General features: G+C 28.4%; 2 protein-coding genes across 4 annotated transcripts in view; one reads left to right on the top strand and one right to left on the bottom strand.

Moving 5' to 3' along the window:
* The window catches only part of LOC117170612 (U6 snRNA-associated Sm-like protein LSm8), a 14,266-nt gene extending 6,477 nt beyond the window's left edge, over positions 1–7,789 (top strand). Inside the window, exon 4 of the mRNA XM_033357494.1 lies at positions 7,579–7,789. Within this exon, the coding sequence (XP_033213385.1) occupies positions 7,579–7,669 (91 nt within the window). The 3' untranslated portion in view covers positions 7,670–7,789. The remainder of the gene's footprint in view (positions 1–7,578) is intronic.
* Positions 7,790–8,457: 668 nt separating this feature from the next.
* Positions 8,458–11,506, bottom strand: part of LOC117170611 (protein suppressor of sable) — a 36,627-nt gene continuing 33,578 nt past the window's right edge. For all 3 annotated transcript variants that reach the window (XM_033357490.1, XM_033357492.1, XM_033357491.1), the window contains one exon: positions 8,458–11,177. In XM_033357490.1, coding sequence (XP_033213381.1) covers positions 9,265–11,177 — 1,913 coding nt within the window. In that variant the 3' untranslated portion in view covers positions 8,458–9,264. The remainder of the gene's footprint in view (positions 11,178–11,506) is intronic.

Below are 11,506 nucleotides of genomic sequence, written 5' to 3'. Positions count from 1 at the left end.
TTGAAAATTTATTCTTTGTTAATCAAAAGTTAATTTTTCCAACTGAAAATTTAACTATTCGTTTTTTGTTTGAAAATTGATCTTTTTTAGTACAAATTTTTGATTGTTAAAATTCATATTTTCGGGTTTGAAGTTCATTTCCTTTCTAGAAAGTTTGTCTATTAAGACTTGAAAATTTGTATTTTAGACTAAAAAATTCAAAAATTTAGCAAATATTTTTTTCGTAACTGACATTAAAAGTGAAAATATTTTGTTAAAACTTTTCTTTTTCTTGCTTGAAAATTAATTTTTTAACTGAAAATTCAAATGGTCCGTTTTTTGTTAAAAATACGTAAAATTGATAGTAGAAAATTCAACTATTCGGTTGAAAATTAACATTTTTCTTATAATTTAGTAATTTAGTAGACATTTTTCGTTCTTAACTGAAAAATATTCTTTAGCAACTATTTGGTTGATAAGTCAACTCTTTTTAAAAATTTGTCTTTTTGCTTTAAAAATTACAATTGTTTGGTTGAAAATTGATCTCTTTTAGTTACAAATTTTACTAATTGGTAGAAAATTTGTATTTTTGAATACAGAATTATTCTTAGTCGTAAATTAGTTGTTTTTTTTTTTTTTGACTGAAAATTTAACAATTTTGTTTATAGTTTCTTTTCTTATTTGTATGAAAATACCACAATTTTGGTAGAAAAATGAACTGTTTGTTAAAAATTTAATTATTTTGTTGAAAATGTATGTATTTTATTGTAAATTTGTATATTTTTGGTAGAAAGTTATTATTTTTTTCGTGAAAAATTAGACTGTTTTGCAGAAAATAGATCTATTTGGTAAAAAATTAATATTGCTTTTAAATTAGTCTACTTGGATTAAAAATTTTACGATTTGGTTAAAATTTCTTTTTTTCTTGACTGAACAACAATCTTTTTGATTGAAAATTAAAATATTTAAAAATTTGTCTTTTTGCTTTGAAAATTAAACTATTTAGTTGAAAATTGATGTATTTTATAGAAAATTTGTATTTTTTAATGCAAAACTAAACTTGCTTGTGAATTAGTCTTTCTGGATTGAAATTTTAACATTTTGGTTGGAACTTCTTTTCTTTCTTGAATAAAAAATCGTCTTGGTTGAAAATTAAACTCTTTTTCTTTGTTTGTTGAAAATTAGTCGTTTTGGATTGAAAATTTAACAATTTTGTTGAAATTTCTTCATTTTTTTCTTGACTGAAAATTTTTTTGGTTGAAAATCCAACTCTTTCCTGGGAAATTTCTTCTTTTCAGTTTGAAAATTTAACTATTTTTGTAGAAAATTGTTGTTTTTTTTAGTTAAAAATTCGACTGTTTGGCATAAAATAGATCTCTTTCCTAAAAAATCAATATTGCTTTGAAAATAGTCTATTTGGATTAAAAATTCAACAATTTGATTGAATTTGCTTTTTTTCTTGACAGAAAAGTCGTTTTGTTTGAAAATTCAACTCTCTTTAAAAATTTGTCTTTTTTCTTTAAAAATTAAACTATTTGGTTGAAAATTTGTATTTTTGGTAGAAAAGTTGTATTTTTTAGTGCAAAATTAATCCTGTTTTTAAATTAGTCTATTTGGATAAAAAATTTCACAATTTAGATGAAATTCCTTTTCTTTCTTGACGAAAAAATATTCTTGTTTGAAAACTAGTCTTTTTTTTATTAAATTTATTCGTTTTCTTTTGCTCAAGTGACAAAATTTTGGTTTGAAAATACAACTTTTTGGAAAAAAATTAGTTATTTGGTTGAAGATTAATGTATTTCATAGAAATTTTATCTTTTTTAGACAAAGATTTAACTATTGGGTAAAAAATTTGTATTTTTGAATACAAAATTAATCTTGGTGGCAAATTACTCTTTTTGGATTGAAAATTTAACAATTTGGTTGGAACTTCTTTTCTTTCTCGACTGAAAAATCTTTTTAATTTGAAAAATACAACTATTTGGTTGGAATTTAATATAATTTATAGAAAATTGATCTTTTCTTGTTAAAAATTTGACTATTTGGTAGAAAACTTTTATTTTTTGTGCAAAATCAATCTTTCTTTTAAATTAGTCTTTGGATTAAAAATATAAGAATTTGGTTGAAATTGTTTTACTGAAAAATCATTATTGTTGAAAATTTAACTCTCTTCAAAATTTGTCTTTTTGCTTTAAAAATTGAACTATTTATTTCAAAATTAGTATTCTTTGTTTGTAGAAAAGTTGTATTTTTTAATGCAAAATTAATTCTGGTTGCAAATTAATCTTTCTGGATTAAAAATGTAACAGCATTGGTAGAATTTCTTTTCTTTCTTGATCAAAAAATCTTTTCTTTTCGAAAATACAACTATTTTAGTAGAAAATTCCACTATTTGGTTGAAAATGTATGTATTTTATTGTAAATTTGTATATTTTTGGTGTAAAATTGATCTTTTTTAGTTTAAAATTCGACTGGCAGAAAATAGATTTATTTGCGAAAAAATCAATATTGTTTTTAAATTAGTCTATTTGGATTAAAAATTTAACAATTTAGTTGAAATTGTTTTTTTTTCTTGACTGAAAAATCTTTTTGGTAAAAAATTTAACATTTTTTTAGGAATTTGTCTTTTTGCTTTAAAAATTGCACTACTATATGGTTGAAAATTCAATTATTTGGTTCGAAATTGGTGTATTTCATAGAAAGTGATCTTTTTTGTTAAGAATTTGACTATTTGGTGGAAAATTTGTATTTTTGAATATAAAATCATTCTGGAACGTAAATTAGTCTTTTTAGATTGGAAATTAACAATTTTTTTGATATTTTTTGTCTTTTGCAACTAAAACATCTTTCTTGGTTGAAAATTTAAGTGTTTTTCAAAATTCTTCTTTCGTAATTGAAAATTTAACAATTTGTTTATAATTTCTTTTTTTTCTTGACTAAAAAATCTTTTATGTTCGAAAATACAACTATTTTTTTAGAAAATTCCACTATTTGGTTGAAAATGTATGTATTTTATTGTAAATTTGTATATTTTTGGTATAAAATTGATCTTTTTTAGTTAAAAATTCGACTGGCAGAAAACAGATCAATTTGATAAAAAATCAATATTACTTTTAAATTAGTTTTCCTGGCTGAAAAATCTTTTTGTTTGAAAATTTAACTCTCTTTAGAAATTCGCCTTTTTGCTTTAAAAAATTGAAATACTATTTGGTTGAAAATTTATGTATTTTATAGAAAATTTATATTTTTTGGTAGAAAAGTTGTATTTTTTAATGCAAAATTAATCATGGTTATTATTTAGTCTTCCTGGATTGAAAATTTAACAATTTGGTTGGAATTTCTTTCCTCTCTTGACTGAAGAAGCTTTTTATTTTGAAAATACAACTATTTGGTTGAAAATTGACGTATTTTATAGAAAATTGATCTTTTTTTATTTAAAAATTGGACTATTCGGTAGATAATTTGTATTTTTGAAGAAAAAAAATTAATTTTCTTTGTAAATTAGTCTTTTAGATTGAATATTCCACAATTTTGTTAACATTTTTTGTCTTTTGCTACTAAAACATCTTTATTGGTTTAAAATTGAACTCTTTGTTTACAAAATTCGTCTTTTTTGATTTAAAATTTAACAATTTGGTTATAATTTCTTTTGTTGTAATTTTGTATATTTTTGGTAGAAAATTGATCTTCTTTTAGTTACAAATTCGACTGTTTAGTAGAAAAAAGATCTCTTTGGCAAAAAATCAATCTTGCTTTTAAATTAGTCTATTTGGGTTAAAAATTTAACAACTTGATTGAAATTGCTTTTTTCTTGACTGAAAAATCGTTTTGGTTGAAAATTCTACTCTATTTCAAGAATTTGTCTTTTTACTTTAAAAATTGAACTATTCTTTTTGAAAATTAGTATTCTTTTATTGTAGAAAAATTGTATTTTTTAATGCAAGATTAATCTTAATTTAATAGCATTGTTAGAATTTATTTTCTTTCTTGACTGAAAATTCTTTTCTGTTTGAAAATACAACTATTGTGGTCGAAAATTCAATTATTTGGTTGAAAATGTATGTATTTTATTGGAAATTTGGGGTAGAAAATTGATCTTTTTTAGTAAAAAATTCGACCATTTGGTAGAAAAGTTGTATTTTTTAATACAAAAAATTTCTGTCCTCGCTGAGCTGGCCTTGCAAATTTAACAATTTGGTTATCAATCTTTTCTGTTTGAAAATACAATTAAATTGGTAGAAAAATCTACTATTTGATTGAAAATTTAATTAATTTGTTGAAAATGAATGTACTTTATGAAAATTTGTATATTTTTGGTAGAAAATTGTTCTTTCTTTAGTTAAAACTTCGACTGTTTGGTAAAAAATATATCTATTTGGTCAAAAATGGAATTTTTTAGTAGAAAATATCAATCTTGATTTTAAATTAGTCTATTTATATTGAAATATTAACAATTTAGTTTAAATTTCTTTTCTTTCTTGACTAAAAAGTTCAACTCTTTCTTTGGAAATTCGTCTTTTTGGTTTGAACATGTAAATATTTGGTTGAAAATTGATGTATTTTATAAAAAAAAATTGTATTTTTTGTTAGAAAATTTGTATTTTTTAATGCAAAATTTATCTTTGTTGTAAATTAGTCTTTCTGGATTAAAACTTTAAAAGCTTGCTTAGAATTTCATTTCTTTCGTGAATAAAAAATCGTCATGGTTGTAAATAAAACTTTTTTTTTGAAAATTAGTATTTTTGGATTCCAAATTTAACAATTTAGTGGAAATTTCTTCGGTTTTTTCTTGAATAAAAAATTGTATTGGTAGAAAATCCAACTCTTTCTTTGGAAATTCGTCTTATTAGTTTCAAAATTAACTATTTGTTTGAAAATTCAAATATTTTGTTGAAAATTGATGTATTTTCAGAAAAATTGTATTTTTTGTTAGATGATTTGTATTTTTGAATGCAAAATTAATCTTGGTTGTAAATTAGACTTTGTGGATTGAAAATTTAACAATTTGGTTATAATCTCTTTTTTTTCTTGACTGGAAAATCTTTTCTGTTTGAAAATAAAAATATTTTGGTGGAAAATGTTACTATTTGGTAAAAAAATCAACTATTTGGTTGAAAATTTAATTATTTTGTGGAAAATTTTTGTGTTTTATTGTAAATTTGTATGTTTTTGACAGAAAATTTATCTTTTTTGTTAAAAATTCGGCTTTAAATTAGTCAATTTAGATTGATAATTTAATAATTTGGCTAAAGTTTCTTTTCTTTCTTGACTTAAAAATCTTTCTAGTTAAAAATTAGTCTTTTTGGGTTGACAATTTCTGTATTTTCTTGATAATTTGTATTTTTTGTAGAAATTAGATCTTTGTTATTTTAAATTCGACTATATGGGTGATAATTTTTATTTTTCAATACAAAATGAATCTTGGTTGTTAATTAGAATTTTTAGATTGAAAATTTAACAATTTTTTTGATATATTTTTTGTCTTTGGCAACCAAAATATCTTTCTTGGTTGAAAATTCAACTCTTTAAAAATTCGTCTTCCTGGATTGAAAATTTAACAATTTGGTTCAAATTTCTTTTCTTCTTGACTGAAAAATCTGTTCTATTTGAAAATACAACTATTTTAGTAGAAAATTCCACTATTTGGTTGAAAATGTTTGTATTTTATTGTAAATTTCTATATTTCTGGTAGAAAATGGATATTTTTTTAGTTAAATTTCGACTGTTTGGCAGAAAATCTTTGATAAAAAATCAATATTGCTTTTAAAATAGTCTATTTGGATTGAAAATTTAACAATTTGGTTGAAAGTTGTATTTTTTAAATGAAAAATCAATCCTGCTTTTAAATTAGTACATTTAGATTAAAAATTTCACAATTTAGATGAAATTTCTTTTCTTCCTTGACTAAAAAATCTTCTTGTTTGAAAATGCACTCTTTTTTGAAAACTAGTCATTTTTTTAAAAATAAATTACTTCGTTTCTTGTTAAAAATTCGACTATTTGGTAGGAAATTTTTTTTTGTGCAAAATCAATCTTTCTTTTAAATTAGTCTATTTGGATTAAAAATTTAAGAATTTGGTTGAAATTGTGTTTTTTTTTTACTGAAAAATCATTATTGTTGAAAATTTAACTCTCTTCAAAATTTGTCTTTTTGCTTTAAAAATTGAACTATTTATTTCAAAATTAGTATTCTTTGTTTGTAGAAAAGTTGTATTTTTTAATGCAAAATTAATTTTGGTTGCAAATTAATCTTTCTGGATTAAAAATGTAACAGCATTGGTAGAATTTCTTTTCTTTCTTGATCAAAAAATCTTTTCTTTTCGAAAATACAACTATTTTAATAGAAAATTCCACTATTTGGTTTAAAATGTATGTATTTTATTGTAAATTTGTATATTTTTGGTATAAAATTGATCTTTTTTAGTTTAAAATTCGACTGGCAGAAAATAGATTTATTTGCGAAAAAAGTTAATATTAAATATTATATTATATATTAATATATATAAATCAAATATTCAACACACTTTAGGAATTTGTCTTTTTGCCTTAAAGATTGGACTACTATATGGTTGAAAATTCAATTATTTGGTTGGAAATTGATGTATTTCATAGAAATTTGATCTTTTTTAGTTAAAGATTTAACTATTCGGTCGAAAATTTGTATTTTTGAATTCAAAATTGATCTTTTCTTGTTAAAAATTCGACTATTTGGTAGGAATTTTTTTTTTGTGCAAAATCAATCTTTCTTTTAAATTAGTCTATTTGGATTAAAAATTTGGTTGAAATTGTTTTTTTTTTTAATCGTTTTGTTTGTAAATTTAGCTCTCTTTCAAAAATTTGTCTTTTTGCTTTAAAAATTGAACTATTTTTTTTTTTAATTAGTATTCTTTTTTGTAGAAAAGTTGTATTTTTTAATCCAAAATTAATTTTAGTTGTAAATTAGTCTTTTTGAATTAAAAATTAAACTATTTGGTTGAAAATTCAATTATTTGGTTGAAAATTAATGTATTTTATAGAATTTTATTTTGTTGAAAATTTGTATTCTCTAATGCAAAATAATCTTGGTTGTAAATTAGTCTTTCTGGATTGATAATTTAAAAGCTTGCTTAGAATTTCTTTTTTTTTTTTCGTGAATAAAAAATCGTATTGGTTTGAAATTAAACTCTTTTTTTCAAAATTAGTTTTGGGATTCCAAAATTTAACAATTTGGTTGAAAATTTTCTTTCTTTCTTTCTTTCCCGACTAAAAAATCTTTCTAGTTGAAAATGACTCTTTTTGGATTGATAATTTATGTATTTTGTTGAAAAATTGTATTTTTTGGTAGAAAATTTTTACATTTTAATAGAAAATTAATCTTGGTTGTGAATGAGTCTTTCTGGATTGAAAATTTAACAGTTTGGTTAGAATTTCTTTTTTCGTCTTGACTCAAAATTCTTTTCTTATTGAAAGTACAACTATTTTGCTAGAAAATGTAATTATTTGGTTGAAAATTTGGTATTTTTTTGTTTCTTTTTGGTAAAAAATTATCTTTTCCAGTTAAGAATTATTTTTTTTTGTAAAAAAAATCATCTGATTTTCTATATATTTTTATTTTTGCAGTGCAATCGTGGGTGAGCTGGACGATGAGGTAGATGCCCGACTGGATCTCGCGGCCATTCGTGCAGAGCCCTTGACTGCGGTAACGCACTAAAATCAACTGCAGACCTCATCTTCTGATAAAATCTAGCCGAATTATTTGAAAACCCTTTATGTTAATTAACCACAAACAAAACTCATTTTGTAGTTTCCAATTTAAAAAAAAAAAAAAGAACCGATTTTACCAGAAAATGACTGTCCTACTCTCTGCTATCATACCGTAACAGCGATAATTAAATCTATAAAATAAACGAAACCAGTGTTTAACTGCAATCAGACAAATCATTTATTATTTTATTGGCATCAGTCGAATTTTGCATATACGGAAGGATTTATGTGCGTAAATTGACCAAGCGCCTTGATTATTAAATTAATTTTCGGAATGTTTGTTTTTTTCCTTCGAAATATTCGAGATTTAACATTCAACAAAATAATTTATTTTCATAGAATAAGAAAGAAAAAACAGAGAGAAGAGAGTATAATCTTAAGTTAGCGTGATAAAGAAAATAAATAAGTTCGTACCTTCGGACGTAAGAAATTCTTGATTATAAGAAAATCGAAACGTATTTTTCTTCCAAAGAAGAATTTTTTTTTCACGGGACTTGAATCATTCTATCACAGGTTAATCGAAGTAACAACATGTCATGTGTATTATGATTGAAAAATGATTTTTCTTGTATATTTTATCAAATCAGACTTCATAAGTGGACAAATATATTTTGCATTAATAACGTATGTACATCCTTACAAATTAATCGCAATTTATGTATGTACTATGTACAGGGGAAGACGTAAAAAAAATAAAATCGAAAGCTAATTCAATACAATCTCTTGTTTGTTTGCTTTTTTTTTGTTTGCTTTTTTTTCTGTTTTTTTTTTTTTTGTTTTGTTTGAACGTCAATATTTGCCATTAATCAATATTTTCATATCCATCATCACCTGAATGTACATCCTCGATATATACATTTATAGAACTTGTCTTAAATCTACAACAATTTTTCGCACGCCTAGTAGCAGCTGAATTTACAATATTGACTAATTTACTTCCCGAGACTCTCGCAAACAAAAAACTCGCCAAGAGTTCCGAGAAAATCCGAGCTGAGCTACTATATATATATATATAAAAAAAATCAGTTCCCTAATTAAATTTTCGGATCATTTAAACAGAAATATTTAAAAAAAAAAAAAAAAAAAGAAAAAAAAAGATCCTTTTCCCAACACTCGCAGATGTAATTTCCATCAGATTTGATTAAAATGGAATCTAAAAACTGTCCATCTATATTACTACCGTCCAAATAAGAAAAGCGGTAAATATTATTAAATCTTAATTGCTGCATGATTTACAATTAAAAAATTTCCTCTTCATTATGAGACTGATTTTCAACAAAAGTCCAATCCTTACTTTTCTCTATTTACAATTTTCGTATTCATAATTTAACCCTTACTTTGAAGTAATATTCGAATTGACTATTAGAAGAAAGAAAGAAAAAAAGCCTTAATAAAATGCCATGCTATTATGCTTTTTCGAGTTGCCGCTTTTCTTCTTTGGTGCTCAGAAAAAAAAAAAAAAAACAACAAAAAACAAAAAAAAAGAAACTCAGCTCTGGACACAATTACAATAGAAAGAAGAAGACCTGACTTAAAATTCGACTAAGGTGATCTATTATTCATCGGGGGGCCATTCTTGTTTCGATTCCTCCTCCGCATTCGTCCGCCTCGCCGATTCTGATTCTGATTCCCATTCCAGTCACCACCGCCACCACCATTCCCGAAATTCGGCCCGTCCGAATTGTTCCCGAAATTCCGATGATCTGGCCCGGGTGGTCCGAAATTATTGAAATTCCCGTTTGGATAGCCACCCTCAAAATTGGGCCCCCCAATATCGGGCCCGTAGCCCATTGGCCCCGGTCCCAGGAGTCCTGCTCCATTATTTCGCTGTGCGTTGAAACGAGGATCGAAATTCTGTCCCATATTCGGACCCATATTTTGTCCCATATTCGGACCCATCATCTGCATATTCGGTGGAATTGGTCCGCCCATCATCGGGCCCATATTTCCCATCATTGGATTTGGGCCCATCATCATCGGCGGCATTCCCTGCATCACCGGCCCCGACATGTACGGCGGTCCCATACTCATACTCATCTCGGGCGGTCCCTGATGATGAGGATTAATACCCGGATTCATACCCTGGGGCGGCAACAAGGTCTGCGACGGACCCTGGGACTCAAGCGCTTTGCGTCGTGGATCCGCTCGTATCTGCGGCGGTGACTTGGGCACATTGAGTTTCACTGGTGGCGGCGACATTGGTGAATCGGCGATATCGTTCAACGGAATTCGAAAGATTTTACGCAGACGCGGATCATACTTCACCTGGGGATCGTTCTTGGTCAGCTTGAGGCCCGTGTAGTCGGGTCGCGGGATATCAACGACCTGGATCTTGTAGGGAATTGGCGGATGAGACGCAACACTGCCATCAATCTCGGTGCAGGGTACATGCGTGGGGACAGGCTTGAAAGGCAGAGTCAGCATCTGGCGCAGATCAATGTCCGACTTGCCGGAGGCCGCATTTGTAAAGGTTCCGCCCACGACACGGAGATCGGTGTCGCCGAAATCGGCAAAACACTGCCTCAAGTCCATGTCCTTTCTCCGATGATCCTGATCGGCACGGGCGCGAAGATCCGTGTCCATGGGCGTGTCCATGGCAATGATCCCCGAACTGTATATGCTCGTCTCAAGTCTGTGCGATCTGTGATCCTTCGCTTCGGGTTTCATCGCTGGCACTGATTTCTGCTCCTCTCTGCGCTGTCGGGGATCCCTCGGATCTCTCGATTCTCTCTCCCGGGCATCTCGAGGATCGCGCGACTCTCTCGGATCCCGGGAATCCCTCGAGTCGCGAGATTCGCGGGGATCTCGAGACTCACGCGGATCTCGTAGCATACGCGGATCTCTGGAAGTCGCTGGAAGATGAGGAGGCGAAAAACTCGGACTGAATTGTCCCTTGTCCAGTCTGACGGAGTCTAGAATTCCTTCTTTGCTGTTGTTGATCGGCGAGCTTTGTTCGCGCTTAATCCTCTTCTCGGTGTCATCAAAGTTTGGCTGGGTTGGCGCAGTGCTGCTGCTGCTGCTACTGTGGGCCTTGAGGGAAGACAAGAGTTTCGACACCTCGGCGCTGATGTCGATTTTGCTCAAATCACCGAGTTTATCGACAAAGGGCGCGGGTTGTGGAATATTCAAGGGTGGAGGAGCAGGAGGACTTTTTTCGACTTTCACCTTTACTTCCGGCATCTCCTGATCGTCGTCGTTCCGGACATCGATTGTCAGACCCCCGCCTTCGTCCGCGTCATCGTCGTCGTCGTCGTCAGAGTACCAATCGTCCTGTGGTGCTGATTCCTCATTTTCCTCGTCCTCAAGGTTCTTGAAACTGTCCTGGGCACCGCGCTGCTGTTGCTGAATTCGCATAAACAACTCCTGGGCTTTTTTGGGCAAATTTGGCGGCATCTCTTGCGAGAGAGAATTTGGAGACGGTGGTTTCTCAATCTTCGACTGAGACGCTTGTGAGTCTGGAAATTTAAATTTTGAAAAGTTTCAAAATTATGTTAACGATTAGGGATTAATGATTATTTTTTAATGGTTCCCAGTTAAAATCATGATTTCAGGTCGCGACGACTTGGCCGGGAATTTACTTCTGATTGTAGCAAAATTCCAGTTTTCATTATTTTCATAATTTTGCTGAATTGATAAATGTGATTTTTACTTTATCTACAGTTGCAGGGCAAATGTAGAGTTATTAAGGGCATTTGACACAGCTAAATACCTATATTACCGACCACAGTTTTTCAGTTCACTGAATGTTTTTTTGAACCTAAGAACTTTTTTTGTAAATAAAATA

The sequence above is a fragment of the Belonocnema kinseyi genome, chromosome 4 (genome assembly GCF_010883055.1).
Source record: "Belonocnema kinseyi isolate 2016_QV_RU_SX_M_011 chromosome 4, B_treatae_v1, whole genome shotgun sequence".
NCBI lineage: Eukaryota > Metazoa > Arthropoda > Insecta > Hymenoptera > Cynipidae > Belonocnema > Belonocnema kinseyi.
The sequence above is the reverse complement of the archived record's forward strand: the minus strand, read 5'-3'. Positions and strand labels throughout refer to the sequence as shown.